General features: G+C 44.9%; 1 protein-coding gene across 1 annotated transcript in view; it reads right to left on the bottom strand.

Annotated features, from left to right (window-relative positions):
* Positions 1-382: 382 nt before the first annotated feature.
* Positions 383-17961, bottom strand: part of LOC146012947 (protein Hook homolog 2-like) — a 52724-nt gene continuing 35145 nt past the window's right edge. The window contains exons 2-5 of the mRNA XM_083151480.1: positions 3558-3759; positions 3275-3385; positions 919-1006; positions 383-810 (exon numbers count right to left, since the gene is read on the bottom strand). Coding sequence (XP_083007606.1) covers positions 803-810; positions 919-1006; positions 3275-3385; positions 3558-3638 — 288 coding nt within the window. The 5' untranslated portion in view covers positions 3639-3759 and the 3' untranslated portion in view covers positions 383-802. The remainder of the gene's footprint in view (positions 811-918; positions 1007-3274; positions 3386-3557; positions 3760-17961) is intronic.

The raw sequence follows: 17961 nt of genomic DNA, 5'->3' as shown, positions 1-17961 counted from the left end.
TGAGCTATTGCACAGACGATCTGTTACCAATTAACCTTATCAGGTGCCACCACTCTCATACTTACTAATAAACTGCAACAAATTATACACATTTGAATTGACACTATTACAGTGATAACTGAGAATCCTTTGAAGTGGAATAGTGGAGTCCCACGTAGTGAGGATAGTAATATCCTTTTTATTTTCACATGTTCAATGTTTGTATTTGTATGTATTGTGTCCTTTTATCTCGCTAATGCTTTTTACCAATTAAACAATAAAGGTTATATTTTACTGTAAATTCTCTTGGTGCACCACACAGTGACACTCCTTTTCCTGTACATATTCCAGCTGTAGTAGTGTCCTTTATCCGTTCCTATAATGTCTCCAGATAATCGTCCTAAGTAGGGATGCCAAAGGTTTTTGTACTGGGAGAGATGTAGGTCTCCAAACCAGGGAGCTCCTGATGTTGCGGGGTGCTCTACCTGGTGGGCTTGATGTTATTGCCACTTGATTCCTTTGTGGGAGAGATGTAACTCTCCTGACCAGGGAGCTCCTGATATAGCGAGGTGCTCTACCTGGTGGGCTTGATGGTGGTGCCGCTTGGTTCCTGGGAGAGGATTGATTCTGGAGACTGGTCCGGTTTCAGGGTGATAAAAACGTGGGGCGTCTGTAAAGTAGGGGTGTCCCTGCTCCCCTTCACCAACGCGTTTCGCAATAAGCTTTGTCAAGGTGCCGGATCCTCGTGTCCTTCTCCTGCAGTTGGTTCTTCAAGGCCTGGATTTCAGGGGGGATATAATTCTGCTGTTTGGGGTCCAAGGTTTTAATAACCTGGGAGGACATGGCAGGATGGATGATACAACACAAAAGACATCATTAGCATGCCACGCAACAGCCAGCACTGCTCAATGTGCCCTCCATCTCCTCCAGATCTCTCACCTGCTTGGACCAGACAAGTCTGCTGGAGGTGGGAGCAACGCAGCTCGTCATTGGTCTCCCGCAGAGAGTCTCGCTCCGCCACCAGCCGCTGGGTCAAACAAACAAGACAACAGTGAAAAGATGCTGCACAGGTCCAGACAGACAGTCAATAGGTCGACTTCATATTGTTGACATGAATTTCGTCAACATGGTGAATAGGTGAAAAAAAAAAGGTAGACAGTGCTCAAAGGTGACCGGTACGAGACTTCCACATGACTGTGGTCGACAAGTGTTGGGGGTTTTTCACATATTGTTCAACTTTTGCGTGGTCCACGACTGGGAATAGTAACCTGTGGCATGCGCAGTGAACCCATGAGGACCACGACCGGGAATAGTATCCTGTGGCAGGTGCAGTGAACCCACATGGACCACGATCGGGAACAGTAACCTGTGGCAGGCTCAATGAACCCACATGACCACGACCAGGAATAGTAACCTGTTGCAAGGGGCAGTGAACCCACGAGGACAGACGTTTATACTGATTGAGGTCATAAAATTAAACTTGTGTCAACCTTTATGTGTCAACCACTTTCATTTTGACCTTTTATACAGTCAGCCTTTCCATGTTGCCCGTATGGGGATCAACCGAATGACATGTATGTAATTACTGTAGCTCTTCTTACTACACCCATATGACGCTGATCAAACCTGCTCCCACTTAAATCTTGTGTCCTAGCCTCTACGGTGGCCCCGGCAAATACAAACAACATGAAGTGCATGTATAACTGCTTGCCGACGGCCTGCAGACTAGTATAGCGGAGAGCTGTCCTCTAAACCTCTGCAGAGTTGAAATGGACAACTTCAAAGACGAGGAAGCCAGAAAGGACACCAAGAACCCTGTTAAAGTCGAGTTGCATACACGCCATTTTAGGATAGTATGGCCGCCATTTTGGTTCGCAGAGTTGCGCAAATAAAGTTTCCATACCCGAGTCTGTGTGACAAAGTGGACCAGAAGCGTAGCCATACTATTACACATAAATTCATAAGAACATACTGACACTAAATAAAATATAGTTAAAGGTTTAGAACGCCACACATAGCTTAGTTAGCATTGCATACATCCGTCTGTATCATGTTTAGTACCGTTACGTTCCGTTTCTTATGCGCAGTATTCCGGTCATTGCGAATATTTCGCAATACATACGGTCCGATAGTTATGGACAAAATCCATAACTCTAAGACAGTTTCTGTTTAAAAGTGTACAACAAAGGAATCTAGTTGTAACCGGTTTCTACTGCTATTTACAACCCCTGACGACGATACCAACAAACAAAGGACTCCAAAGTTCACTCCCCCGTACCTATTCAAACCAGGTGCATCATTTTACCCCCAATCACAGAGGACCTGACATACGACCTCCGACCAATAGGAATGGCCTTTGACCTCCCCCTTCTGACCCTATAAGATAGGTGACCCAGGGCGGCCGTGGGCACTTCGGCACATCTTCCTTTCCCTGACCTTCGACCGGGCTATAGTTCAACCCTGAACGATAGCGAGCTCTGACCGGACTGCGCTGCGCATATTTGATGAGACAGTAAACGGTTGCATTCACTGTACTTTCTTTTATTATATTGTGGGCTGATTGTATCCAGTATCTGTATTTTCTTCCCCTAGTAGAGCCTGTTTATTATACTCATTGTTAGACTTTTGTATCACTTGTTATACCTGTATTTTCTATTCCTGTAACCCCCTGTTGTCCGTTAGGGACTTAAATACATCTTTTTACAGAGTTCCTATCTCCTTACTTCTATACTGTGGTTGTGTCTGTTTATTCGCATAGCGATAAGGTATATTACGGACACTGTCCTTAAAGGTATATTCGCAGATTAGAGTCAGAGTACTGCGAGAGGATCTCTTAATAAAGTACTGGTTCTTTGGTGTACAATACACAATAAAGGTACGCTACGCTGCGCTACGTTTTGTACGCACGTAGCTAGGTATAAAGGGTACGCTGGTTACGGACATAATACGTGACCTACGCTTTTCACTTATTGTTTCTTTGGTCATATTTAATCGCCATTAACAACCCTCTGGTCGGTTCTTGGCACCATGAGGAGTCAATACTATATGCGGAAGAGGGAATCCGGTGACTTCACTGCAGTGACATCACAGGGGCTTCCCCAGCAGAGGCAGATCCTGGGACTCTATTCTGCTGGCCAGCAGGATGGCAGCTGTGTAACGTGGATCTGGGGTCAGTCGGTGGGAAGCACATCCCCCAATCTATTAGTCGGACAAGCCATGCCAGAGGTCAGAGCAGACTTACTGTTGGTGCCACCCAAGCCATTACCACCGGCACCCTGTGGAATCAGCCTCTCACCTCTTTCTCCTTCTGCAAAGCCTCAAACTTCTCCTTCAACGTCTGGAACTCGAACTGCCATTTCTCCGCCCGCAGAGATTCTGCCAAGTGCTTCTTATGCAATTCCTGGATCTGCCATGTGCACAACAAAGTAAAGAGGTCTCCTGTTAGTCCCGGACATTACTTCCAGCAGTCGGTCCTGTAGCTTTGGGCCTAGCTGATCGTTCATCTGTACCTTGCTTTCATGCAAAACTATCTGCCCCCTGCAGGAGATGCTGGGTGTAGCAGGAATGTATTCATTCACCTGTCGGCTGAGGCTGTCCACCTGTCCGTGTGACACGTGAGCTTTGTGCAGCTCATCTTCCAGGTGACAGGTGCGCTGCATGTAGACCGTGTTCCTCTCCTCCAGGAGCTTGACCTGGCGCCGTAGGTCTCCCAAGTCTTCCAGCTTCTTCTTATAGGACTCTACCAGGGACTCCAACTTCCCCACACGGTCTGAAGAGTGCCTGAGGGTGATGGATGGAAAGAGAGAGAGAGAGATAGGCAGAGAGAACGTTTACCAAAAGCCAGCCAGAGACACGGTCGATATGCTCCTACATGTCTGGAGCATGGTGTGTTATAGGCATGCAATGGCCAGAAGCCAGACATGGAACAGCTGTGGCCAATGCTGAACAAATACCAAAAGGAACACAGGCAGCAACTGCTTGGGAGGCAATAAATAGATACTGAAATTCCAAATATATCCTGCAGGACCCCGCTGCTACATGTTCATGCACGAAGGTGCTTATGCTCTATCCTATTACCGTAGCATGTAGGAACCTTACATTCGTTCACATTCCACAACTGAAGAGTTTCTTTTCCCTGCAGTTTTGGCAGTGTTCATTCTAGCAACCTGCACTTTTCAAAACATGTGCAGTTCCTATTTCCTGACTGTAGTGGCGTCTTCTGCTGTGGGTTTTCTTCATAAAGACCAGACTGTACTAGAAGCACCACAGCAGACAGCACCACCACAGGCAAGAAAGCGGAAATGCACACATTTCAAAAAGGTGCTAAAATGAACACTATTTTGGGATAGCAGCTGTTTATTAATTGTATGTACACAGTGTCATGAGACATGTGCACCACAATAACAAGCAATGTAAGGATGTGGCTTATACTCTCACTAGGCACTACATCCCTGGGACTGATCCAGCCATGTAAAGTGTCAATAGCTGCATACAGAGGAGTCCAGCATAATCTAGGCCATGCGCATTGAAGCATGTAACTGTTGGAGGCCGCATGGGTCTTTGATGCCATGCATAAGCAACCATTCTTTCCCTTTGGGACGTGGGTACGAGTGCAACACATAAACCCGTTCATGGGAACTACTATCGCGGGTATATTGAATAGTCGCAGCTGGGGAAAAGATGAAGCAGGGCATATCTGTACATTTATCCCATTCTCCCAGAACAAACTTCATCATCATCAACCAATAAGAGCATTTTATACCTACTCTGCCAGTTGGGAAGCTTCTTTCTTCTACTATAGAACTCTCAGTCTGTGGTTTCCTGATGTCTCTATTTCCCTCCTCATATCACCAGGGGCGAATTTAGGCATAATGGGGCAGACTGATTCAGCCTGAAGAAGAGAATCTGGAGATACAGTGAAAGGAGATAACACACAGCCAATGATTTGTGTTTGAAAATGACAGTTGGGATTTGATTGGCTGGTCCTTTATCTCCTTTTGCCTGATCTCCACTTTATCTCTTGTCCAGGCTTAATACATCTGCCCCATTATCGGTTGTCCCCATTAAGCCAAGTTAGGGCTTCCGGATTACTGAAGCAGCACTAAGCACTAGATAGATATAAGCTACATTGAGCAAATAACTCCTTGTAGGACTGGTGGAAAACATTGGCAATATTAAAGAACACATTTAGGTTTTCTAATAGTTAATATCATAACTGGTGAAAATAAGTTTTAGAATTTGTAAAGAAAACAAACAAACAACAAAAAAACCACCTCATATCAGCTGTCATAATGTAGGTGACCTTTAGAACTATGCTCCATTGTGACAAAAAAGAGGGATGGGGAAATGGAATGTCAGTCGCACTGGTCTGATCTAAGTGTGGGGAAAAAACGTTCTCCCATTTTAAACATAAAACCTCATTGTCATCATAGGGAATTCACAATTTTAGACTGAGGCGTGCTACCACTGGACAGGAAAAAACATACAGAATTGGGTTTACAGAGAAAGCAAGTCTCTATGTGATGCACTTTCAAGAAGCTAATATTTGAAGAATAAAAATTAACCTTTAATTAGTTATTTATGATGCGAAGTATTTAAAAACATACATACAACATATAACAATTGGAGACAATCTAAAAAGGATATAATTATCCTAACGTGGCAGAGGAAAGAATGTCTTTACTGTGTTTCAATTACTGGGTATAGTAGCAGAGATAAGGACCGTGCCACTCAGCTTTATTTAATATAGAAGTTCAGGTATTTAAATTTTTAATAATTGTTTGACAGCTGGAGTGTTAATGAGCAGACACGGTCGGCGTCCCAGCCGTTCTGGTCCTGCACTGATTGTTGTTAGTACAGATAAAGGTAAGTATGATCTTCCTTTATATAGTGGAAGTGTGCGGATAATTCCGCCTCAGATGTGATCCCACTATTGTGGATCACAGTGGCAGCGCCGGCCGTAGCTTGTATAAGCGCTTCCCACTAGAAGGTGCACACACTATTTAGCAGCGCTGTATACAAGGACGGAGATCAATGATTCTCCTCCGTGCAGTCAGCGCCCGGTCTGGCAGAGATCTGCCCTATCGTGCAGATTCGTTGTCACGCACTCTGTGTGAACTCACTAACGTGAGTCACAGGCAGCGTCGGCTCTAAGCCAGTAGACGCGCCTAAGACCGGAGGATGCGGCACCTAATTTTTCCTTATCTAAGCAATCAACATAAATACATTTAAGTAACACAGTATTACATTCGCCTCTGCTCACGTGGAACGCCGACGCACGTTTCGCACAGAGCTTTTTCAAGGCCAACCGGATGATCGTCAGGGGATCATTAATATACTACGTTTCTCATGAATATTCATGGGATGCGGGGGTGCGTGTCTCAGGCCGCTTTTTCATTGGTGAATCATATGTCGCTGCCGCTTGATTATTATTTTATGGTGTGCTGTATTTAAACGATTCAATCTTCCTAATGCCTCTTTCTAAGGGATCAATGTGACAATTTCACCGGGTATTTAGTATATATTATTCTTATAAATGCGTAACTCAGGTATTATTGAGTTTAAGGTGAGGGGATATAATGTGTGATTAAAGTGCATGCTTAAACTGCAAATAAAAGGTGACAGACAAACTGTGATAAACAAAAGTGCCATGCCTCATCCCTGAGGCTCAGTATATATATTCCAATGGGACTAATGTTGGTCACTGTTGTGATAAGAAGAATAAAAGTGCTTGGATATGGTGTCAAGTAAGCAGTGGCTATTCTAGTGTTTGAGATGACACCCTTAAGTAGGGTGCCAATAACATCAAGTGACATGAGGTTACAAGGTATCCTCACACATTAATCAGTGATTGGTGTGGTGAACATATTTTATTAGAAATATGAAAGAAGTGACTGAGTGTGCTTTCATGTGTGGGGCCAGTGTTTCAATTTTAATCCGAGTTTGTTAATAATTAAGCCATCTTAAGTTCAAGTGGGGTATTTTGTAGATATATATTCTTCACCCTCCTTTGATTTTATATTTCTTTGAGGGGGGGCAGTGGCATAGCTACGTTTTGGGCGCCCCCCCCCTGCCGTTAGGGGGGGGCGCCCCCCCTCTGTCGCCGCCCCGCCGAGCACCCCTACCCCGCCGCCCCGCCGCCCATGCAAACCCTCCCTCAATCCCCCACAGCCTTACCTATCGCGCTGGTCCCGGCGGCTCCGTTCTTCTGCTGAGGACCACCAGAAAATGGCCGCCCCCATACAGCAGACAGTTTCAGAGAACTGTGTGCTATATGGGGGCGGCCATTTTGTGGTGGTCCTCAGCAGAAGAACGGAGCCGCCGGGACCAGCGCGATAGGTAAGTGACAGTCTGCGGGGGATTGGGGGGGGTTAATTATAGCACCGCAGCCCCCGGCGCCCCCACATGCACAGCGCCCCCCCGCGGTGGCGGGGGCTGCGGTGCTATAGTTACGCCCCTGAGGGGGGGTGTATTTATACAAGATTCCACCTGTTTAAGGTGACAGTAAACTATCCTTTATGAAAGAAGGAATATGGCATTGGGATCTGATGTATGTCTGATCAATGGGCTATTATGTCTTAAGGCTCAAACATAATGATTTTTGGGAAGATCTATCGGTATTTATTGATATCCTTATCTTTTTACAACACTTCTGTGTTTTATTTAGATAACGATCAGTTCCAGTTGCAGGACAATGCTTTTCAGTTTCATTTTATAAGAACAAGTGATAAGAAAAAAAAATGAACATTTGTATATCCATTTATTTCCAGAATGGGCTCTAAAGCCTGAGAAAGTAATATATTTGGCGATTTCATACCCTTGTGGGAATATCTCTATCATGTGGTGATTTCTTTCAGAAATATAGAAGGAGAAAAAGGAGGAGAACAGACAAGAGGAGAAAGGAAAAGTAATTTTAGCTGGTACTGTCAATAGCTGGATCTAGAGGAAGACTGTATAATTGTTCTCCTCATTCAGGCCATAGGGTGCCATGGTTCCCATGAGGAAGATCAGTCGAGTCTCTTGTTTAAATAACTCTCTGTCCCAGTCACCTCTCCTTATGCCCATCTCAACCTTGAGCATACCATATGCTTTTATGCCCACTGCATTCCCTTGGTGAAATTTTAGGAAGTGTCTAGCCACTGGGGTGAGAGTTTTCATGTTCTCCCGGTCTCTCTGGGCATTTTTGATACTTGTGAGATGTTCTGACAGTCTCTTCTTATAAGGCCTCCGTGTCTTACCTATATAATGCTTGCCACATGGACATTCCAAGTTATAGATGATTCCTGCCGTGTCGCAAGAAATGTAGTGGCCAATTTTCCAGGTTTTGTTAAACCTGTCAACGTATGAGTCTTTCTGTACTGTCAAAGAACAAAATTTGCAAGTACCACATTTGTAAAAGCCCTTTTTGGCTATAGTGGGTCTTGTGCTCCTTTCGAGGTGGCTGTGGACCAGTGTGTCCCTCAGATTTTGACTCCGCCTCCAGCTAATGTCCACCTTGGTACCCAAGATCTTATCAAGATCTATATCAGTCTTCAGGATATCCAAGTGTTTTTTAAGAGTGTACTGTATTTCCTTCCACTCTTGGCAAAATGTTCCTATAAATCTCACTTTTTCTTGTCCTGTATCATTCTTGGGTTTAGGGATCAGGAGTGTCTCTCTGTCAATTTTCTTGACTGCTTTTCTGGCCTTGCGTATGGACCGGTTGCTATAGCCTCTGTTCTTCAGTCTCATACTCAACTCGTCTGCCCTTTGTTCATATGTCCCTTCTTCAGAGCAATTCCTTTTAATGCAAAGGAACTCTCCTTTAGGGAGCCCTTTCTTTACAGGTGGGAAATGAGAGCTATTCCTGTGTAATAGAGAGTTTGTTGCCGTGTCCTTCCGAAACAAATCTGTTGTTATAACTCCATTTTCCTCAATGTTAATCCGCAGGTCAAGGTATTCCACCTCAGTTTGACTCATATTGAAGGTAAGTCGAAGGTTAAGATTGTTTTTATTAAGGATATTGATGAATTGAATATATAGATCTTTTTCACCTTCCCATATTAGGAGTAGGTCATCTATATAGCGGAGCCAAAGGAGAATGTGACTGGTATAGATCTCATTAGCCTCAGTAAAAACGTGCTCACGTTCCCACCACCCCAGGTACAGGTTTGCATACGTGGGGGCACAAGTGCTCCCCATCGCAGTCCCCCGTACCTGGAGGTGGAACTTATCCTCACAAACGAAATAATTCTGAGTTAGCACAAAGCGTAGGAGTTGAATGATGAAAGCGTGTATGGGAGTCTCACGGTCCATACTGAGAAAGTATCTAGTGGCTTCAATGCCATGTTCATGTATGATACTCGTGTAGAGACTCTCCACGTCGCAGGTGATGAGCCAGGTCTCTTTGTTCAGAATGATGTCTTGAATTTTATTGAGAACGTCCATCGTATCACGTACGTACGATGGCAAGGCTGTTACATATTTTCTCAGATGTACGTCAATAAATTGACTGGCTTTCTCGCTCAAACTCCCTATTCCCGAGACAATAGGTCTGCCTGGTGATATAGAAGAAAAGGTATAGAGAGGATGGCGGCGCCAAGAGTTGCAGCCGTATGTATATTTGTGGGGCACTAGCTCCCCTAGGGTACACGTTCAAAAGACAAAAATAAATATACACTTCGGCGCCACTCAACAGGGTTTTAAACGGTATGTCTTGTTTCGCTGAACAACAATTCTTCCTGGTTCTCCTAGTGTCTATGCAACATCTTAGGGGCACCTACTGACCTTAAAGAAGGTCCCTATGTGCCCGTAGAGGTTTCTTTTGTCCTCGCCAGGAACACACTGGTACTCTCAGCAAATAGTAGAAAATAAATGGATTACTGACCTTATGCCAAGGCCCTATATTCACATAAAGGTATCTTTGTCCTATTGTTCTCACAACAATTTTTTATCAGCTTCACTCCACATGTACTCATCAGGAAACACACTCACCTCAAAATGAGGCCCTATGTTCATGGAAAGGTATCTTTAATATGTCCACGTCCACCAGTCCCCTTGTAATGAGGCTCAGATATCGCCGTAGCAGAAAAATAGTTTTATTCCAGGACGTATACAATAAAAACATACAGAAAGATCCAATTAAAAATACACACAGTCACAGGTGAGCCCAAAAACAACTCACTCCCTGTATCCGGATACTAGGAGGAGTTCAACCAGATGAAAAAATGGTAAAGGGTCTCACCTATGCTGTGGGTCCAGTCCTCTCACCAACGCGTTTCGGGCTCTGGGGTTAGCCCTTTTTCAAGGACTGGTTGAACTCCTCCTAGTATCCGGATACAGGGAGTGAGTTGTTTTTGGGCTCACCTGAGACTGTGTGTATTTTTAATTGGATCTTTCTGTATGTTTTTATTGTATACGTCCTGGAATAAAACTATTTTTCTGCTACGGCGATATCTGAGCCTCATTACAAGGGGACTGGTGGACGTGGACATATTAAAGATACCTTTCCATGAACATAGGGCCTCATTTTGAGGTGAGTGTGTTTCCTGATGAGTACATGTGGAGTGAAGCTGATAAAAATTTGTTGTGAGAACAATAGGACAAAGATACCTTTATGTGAATATAGGGCCTTGGCATAAGGTCAGTAATCCATTTATTTTCTACTATTTGCTGAGAGTACCAGTGTGTTCCTGGCGAGGACAAAAGAAACCTCTACGGGCACATAGGGACCTTCTTTAAGGTCAGTAGGTGCCCCTAAGATGTTGCATAGACACTAGAAAAACCAGGAAGAATTGTTGTTCAGCGAAACAAGACATACTGTTTAAAACCCTGTTGAGTGGCGCCGAAGTGTATATTTATTTTTGTCTTTTGAAGGTCTGCCTGGTGGGTTCTCCTCTTTTTGTGAATCTTGGGAAGCAAGTATAGAGTCGGAATCTTCACGTGTTTTACCTCGAGAAATTCAAATTGTGATTTTGTAATAACACCATTTTTAAATGCTTCGTTCAACATTTGTTGGTATATGTTGAGGTAATCATCTGTGGGGTTAAAGTACAAGGTTTTGTAGCACGATTTATCTCCCAATTGTAGTCTGAGTTCTTTGATGTATTTTTCTCGAGACCATAAGACTATGTTGCCCCCCTTATCCGAGGGCTTGATTATGGTATCCTCCCATTTTCGGATTTCATTCAGGGCATAACGTTCTTGTGGATTTAGGTTGTCATTTGAAGCTCTCAAAGGTTTGTTAGTTTGAATTTCATTCAAATCCCTACTGACCATTTCCAGGTAAGTTTTTACCTGAGGACAAATGGACATATCTGGTAAGAAGGTCGATTTCTTTTTTAGGGCTTGCAGTTTAGGATCTGTGGCCTCACTATCATCTGATAGTTCTTCAAGGATGCACAGTATTTCTGTATCCTGTTCATCTACAGACATTGTTTGTCCTAACAGTGGAGAAGTCTCACTCTGTTTGGCATAGAATTTTTTCAGTAACAGTTTCCGAATGAAAAGGTTTAGGTCCTTCTCATACTCAAATCTGTCAAACGATTTTACTGGGGAGAAAGAGAGGCCTTTATTGAGGACGGAGATTTGAAATTCAGTGAGGATGTGGTCTGTCAAATTTATTATTCTTAAGTTATCAAGGGGAATTATCTCTTGTACCTCCTTGTATCTTTCCGGTCCTCTCTCCAGTCCCTCGGACCTCTTTTTCCTCTTCTTTCCCCTCCTTGTCCTAGATCTTTTCCCAGGGTTTCTCTTGTATCCCTGGGACTGATCCCTAAAAAGTCGCGCCTTGTTCTACTGGTGTGGGGATTGTCCTGTAGGGATTCACTTTCAGAAGAATCTATTTCAGAGGTAGTATAGCCAGTGGCCTTGTTGGGTATTCTTTTTCTATTGCCCAGGTTCCATCTGTATATTTTCTTTAATTGAAAAACATTTTGGTCTCTGGCGAGTTTATTCTTCTTCCGGCTTATAACCTCTTTTTCTATCTCGTCTAGGTCTAGTTTGATTTTACTGTAGGTTCTCTGGAATTTATCTAAACCTTCAAAGTTTTTTAATTTTTCACCAAGGACTGAGATCTCATGTGCTAAATTGTTGAGAGTGATCTCATCATGTTTGAAGAGGATGTTAATGAGGTTTAAAGAGCAGGTGGTTAGTGTCTTCTCCCATTCATTTCGGAGTAATTCAGTGGCCAGTTCAAAAGATGGAAACACCCGGGGTCTTAGACCTCTTGGGGTGATTTGTTGCTTGGCATATGTTTCAAATGTCTCCTTGTTCCAAAATGTTCTAGTTTGTTTCACTAGTACAGATTTGAGCATATATAAATCGTTCATCCAATCTTCTTGGGTGGTATTTATTTGTGTGATATCCCGTTCCAGGATGTTCTCCAGATTTCGTTGTAAATTTGTTTGTCTATTATGTAATTCCTGACTCAGGCTAAAGCAAGGGGGTGGGCCCGCACCTGAATTAACACTTGACATTTCAGATGATCACCCGTAGGATCACCCGGATTAGTCAGAAAAGATGGAAATATTGTGAATTAATGGAATTAAACTTCACTAATGTGCCGTGCTCACTGGCTGAATGTGAACTAAATCACTTTTTGTAACATTTAAACAAAAAAGAGGGATGGGGAAATGGAATGTCAGTCGCACTGGTCTGATCTAAGTGTGGGGAAAAACCGTTCTCCCATTTTAAACATAAAACCTCATTGTCATCATAGGGAATTCACAATTTTAGACTGAATTCTTCTTATCACAACAGTGACCAACATTAATCCCATTGGAATATATATACTGAGCCTCAGGGATGAGGCATGGCACTTTTGTTTATCACAGTTTGTCTGTCACCTTTTATTTGCAGTTTAAGCACGCACTTTAATCACACATTATATCCCCTCACCTTAAACTCAATAATACCTGAGTTACGCATTTATAAGAATAATATATACTAAATACCCGGTGAAATTGTCACATTGATCCCTTAGAAAGAGGCATTAGGAAGATTGAATCGTTTAAATACAGCACACCATAAAATAATGATCCAGTGGCAGCGACATATGATTCACCAATGAAAAAGTGGCCTGAGACACGCACCCCCGCATCCCATGAATATTCATGAGAAACGTAGTATATTAATGATCCCCTGACGATCATCCGGTTGGCCTTGAAAAAGCTCTGTGCGAAACGCGCGTCGGCGTTCCACGTGAGCAGAGGCGAATGTAATACTGTGTTACTTAAATGTATTTATGTTGATTGCTTAGATAAGGAAAAATTAGGTGCCGCATCCTTCGGTCTTAGGCGCGTCTACTGGCTTAGAGCCGGCGCTGCCTGTGACTCACGTTAGTGAGTTCACACAGAGTGCGTGACAACGAATCCGCACGATAGGGCAGATCTCTGCCAGACCGGGCGCTGACTGCACAGAGGAGAATCATTGATCTCCGTCCGTGTATACAGCGCTGCTAAATTGTGTGTGCACCTTCTAGTGGGAAGCGCTTATACAGGCTACGGCCGGCACTGCCACTGTGATCCACAATAGTGGGATCACATCTGAGGCGGAATTATCCGCACACTTCCACTATATAAAGGAAGATCATACTTACCTTTATCTGTACTAACAACAATCAGTGCAGGACCAGAACGGCCGGGACGCCGACCGTGTCTGCTCCGTAACACTCCAGCTGTCAAACAATTATTAAAAATTTGGTACTCTTTACCTAGCACGGCGCCCATCGCGGGCATCGCGGCCATCTCATGCACTAAAAAATGGGTGCGATGCGATGCCCGCGATGCCCGCGATTTCCCATAGGGAACAATGTTAAAAGTGTGATTGGACGCGATTTTACTGTTCAATGCCTCAATGCCCGCGATTTTTCCATAGGAAACAATGTTAAATGGGCCACAGAGCCCAAATAGTCCCCCTGAAGTCTGAAATGGCCCCCACAATTGTTAACGCCACCCCACAATCAACGTGAACCCGAAGCGTGGCGAGCGCAGCGAGCCCGCGAGGGGCGGCGGTACGCGTCCTCCGACCTTTTCATACCCCCACTATCCACGTCGGCGTGGAGTTGAGAATAGAATAGTGTGGCGAGCGCAGCGAGCCACCGAGCCCGAAGCGTGGCGAGTGCAGCGAGCCCCGCGAGGGGACGCGGATACCTTCACAGGTAAACGCGTCCCTTCGCGGGCTTCAAAGGTATCCGCGTCCCCTCGCGGGGCTCGCTGCGCTCGCCACGCTTCGGGCTCGGTGGCTCGTTGCACTCGCCACACTATTCTATTCTCAACTCCACACCGACGTGGATAGTGGGGGTATGAAAAGGTCGGAGGACGCTTACCGCCGCCCCTCGCGGGCTCGCTGCGCTCGCCACGCTTCGGGTTCACGTTGATTGTGGGGTGGCGTTAACAATTGTGGGGCCATTTCAGACTTCAGGGGGACTATTTGGGCTCTGTGGCCCATTTAACATTGTTTCCTATGGAAAAATCGCAGGCATTGAGGCATTGAACAGTAAAATCGCGTCCAATCACACTTTTAACATTGTTCCCTATGGGAAATCGCGGGCATAGCGTCGCACCCGTTTTTTAGTGCATGCGATGCCCGCGATGGGCGCCGTGCTAGGTAAAGAGTACCGTTTTTTTTCTCTAAAAGCCCTAATCTTGTCTTTGGACATAACATGGGTCCTATCAAGAGAAAGAAAGCATGGATAAAGAAAGGAAAGAAAATGCAGAGGAGAAGGAAAGTGAGCAGGAAAATAAAGCAGCCAGCGAGACACATGAGAAGAAATGCATCATTGGTAGCAGGTGTACAGAGAGGCTGGAAGACATTGGTAGCCTTTATGACAAAGAAAAGAGATCAGTTCCTTAAATCATGTCGCAGATGTCCCAGATTTTGGCAAGTGAGAAAAAGGAGAAACATGGCCATTTCTGAAGATCCAGGGGAAGGATGCAGCCATTGGGCAGGCCAGACAAACTTACCAGAGGAAAAGAGGTGCGATAAGAAGTTAAGCAATGTAGCTTTGCAAAGAAACTGGAATAGATTTGCTGGTTTTATTAAAGAGAAAAAGAGTCAATTTATAACAGCAATTGGCAGAGGACAACCAGACACCCTACCAGGTCAGCAAACTGCAGAAGGTCAGCAAACTGCAGAAGGTCAGAAAACTGCAGAAGGTCAGAAAACTGCAGAAGAGAGCATTACTGTCCCCTTAACAGTGGGAACATTTATTTTCCACTCGCTTCTTGGTTACGGAAAAGTGATGCTCGCCACAGACTCTGTTCATAAGAAAAGAGTAGCAGTTAAGATCCTAAAGAAAAGAGCACTCATTCAAAGTGCAAAGAGGAGAGCATCACTGGAACGGGAGTACATTATGACCGAGTGTCGGGTACTTCAGGTGGCAAATGAGTGTCCTTTCCTTACCCATGGATACGCAGCCTTCTAAACAAACAGCTATCTTTATTATGTAATGGAACTGGTTGGTGGAGGGGACCTCTTCGATTTTGAGGTCATGAACATGCTGAACCCATTGGCAATAAAATTTATTGCCACAGAACTGGTCTGTGGATTGCAGTTCCTGCACTCCAGGGGAATAATCCACAGAGACCTAAAAGCTGAGAACATTTTGCTGACAAAGTGTGGACATGTAAAGATCACAGACTTTGGTCTGGCCACGTTGAATGTATATGGAGAAACCAAGGACAGTATGATTGTTGGGACACGTGGCTATAAGGCTCCAGAAGTTTTATTAGGTGCATCATTTAGTGCAGGAGTGGACTGGTTTGCATTCGGTGTGATATTATATATGCTCACCCTAGGAACGCACCCTTTTCCTGGAAAGGATAAGCAAGAGATCATGAGAAATACCCTTAAGAAAGAACCATCATACGCAGGTATTACTGATCCCGCATCAAAGGACATTATATCCCAACTCCTGCGCAAGGACCAGACCCTCCGGCTCGGGGTAAACGGCAACGTGGGAGAACACCCCTACTTCTCTTCAGTTGCATGGCAAAACATAGAGACTGGAAAAACAGCGTCTCCACTCAAACGGCACATGTGCAAGGCACATGTGCATGGTACAGATCAACAATGTCCCGTGTCTTACAGCGAAGCCTACAAAGAGCCGATTCCTGCCATGGACCAAAGCCTCTTTGATGACATTCAATTTGTGTGCCCTAAATGGGGTAAAAGCTATCATAACGTGCCAATGGAGCTAGATACCATATCATCAGTTAATGGCGAACTGCACGACAAAGAATAGACACCTGTTGCACCTGCTGCCTGCTCCGTCCTCGGCTACTTCTCCGGAGATGTACCGTGTTCCACCTGTCCGGTACAGTTCTGCTAACCGACTCTAAGCAGTCACGACTTTCCTTGTCTGTAGTTTGGTCTGAACTACAATGTCATCTGGGGATTAGGGCTACTGGCGACACCCCACAAAAAAAACGACACTGGGCAGCCACCTCATGGGTGTGTTGGAAGAGCTGTTAATTATTTTTGAAAGGTTTATAGTTATAGTTACACCCATCTGAAAAAATCCCCCACATTCCCCATGCAGGCCATTATATTCAATCTTCTAAACATACCAGATAAGGAATATATGGCTGCCATAATACATACTTTCAAAACATTTAACAAGATCTGGTCTCCATGCTGACTTCTCAAAACACCCCCCCCCCCCTCCCACACACTTGTTTTCTCTTTCTTTCCTTATGTCTCCTTCTCAAACTACTCTTGGTTCTATTGCCTTTGATGGTTCGCCGCATGGTCATTGTGAGATTTTTTCCCCTTATCTTTAAGTCTAATAAAACTGGATCTGGGCTTCCGGTTCCGGTGTCATGCAAGCAGCAGCGTGATCGCACAGCTCCGCTTACTGACCCGCTCACCGTCAACATTCCGGGCAACCCCCCGCTTCACTACCGACACCGGAGGCTTCCTAACACTCCCCTGTCCCCGATGGAGAAACTTCTAGCCGGCGGCAGCCTCCCCCAGGCGCACACGCAGCGACAGGAGAAACGCCGCGCCGAATCCAAGATGGCGCCGGCTCCGGACTCAGCACCGCAGCCCCCAGCATCTAAGAAAACTGCTGGCACCCTTGATGCTCCAGGCAACACACAGGTACCCCGCGACCCTGAGGCTCTAGTCACATATAGAGACATAGTGGATGTCATATCTGCAGCCATGACACCGCTTCTCAATAAGGCGGTTACAGAGATAACCCAACAGTTACAACACCTGACGGGGAGGGTAACAGATAATGAACGAAACATAGGAGCAATCTCCCATGATTTACACATCGCCCAGAAAGACATTCTGAGGCTCCAAAACGAGAACTACAGTATCAGCTCTGGAACAGAATAGACGACGCTGAAAACAGATCCAGGCGCAATAACATTAGAGTAGTGCAGGGGTCTTCAACCTTTAAGACAGTGTGGGCCACATTAAAAAATTAAACAAAGCCCGAGGGCCACTAAGCTCTACTGTGGTATTTAGCACAGCTCTTAATAGATAGACAGCACAGCCCCCGCATAGATAGTTGGCACAGCTGCCCATACACATAAACCCTGCCCCCAATATATAGTCTGCACCAGGGCTATTTCTAAACAATTAGGGTCCCAGTACGAACAGAAAAATGCAGCCCCCCCATACATAATTTGGTATTTAAGAAATTGCACGCGCCTATGGCGCGCACTCCCAAAATGGGGTGTGGTCTAATTATAAGATTGTGAACTAGCAGGAAAAAAAATTACCTGACATCTCACTTTTGCAACCTGCATGACCAGACATTGGTTACCGCAGGAATGGTTGTTGTCCTTCCACGCTTAAGTTGGCTGTCCAAAGGCCGCACAGTGACATATAAACATGAAGGCCCATTACACATTATGCCACTCACCATGATGCCCATTACATAATATGCCACACACTGTAATGCCCATTGCACATTATGCCACACACCGGGATGCCCATTGCACATTATGCCACACACCGTGACACCCATTGCACATTATGCCTCACATCATG

This window comes from Crinia signifera, chromosome 1 (assembly GCF_055691185.1).
Source record: "Crinia signifera chromosome 1, ASM5569118v1, whole genome shotgun sequence".
NCBI lineage: Eukaryota > Metazoa > Chordata > Amphibia > Anura > Myobatrachidae > Crinia > Crinia signifera.
Note: the sequence above shows the minus strand (reverse complement) of the source record. Positions and strands in the feature narration are given on the sequence as shown.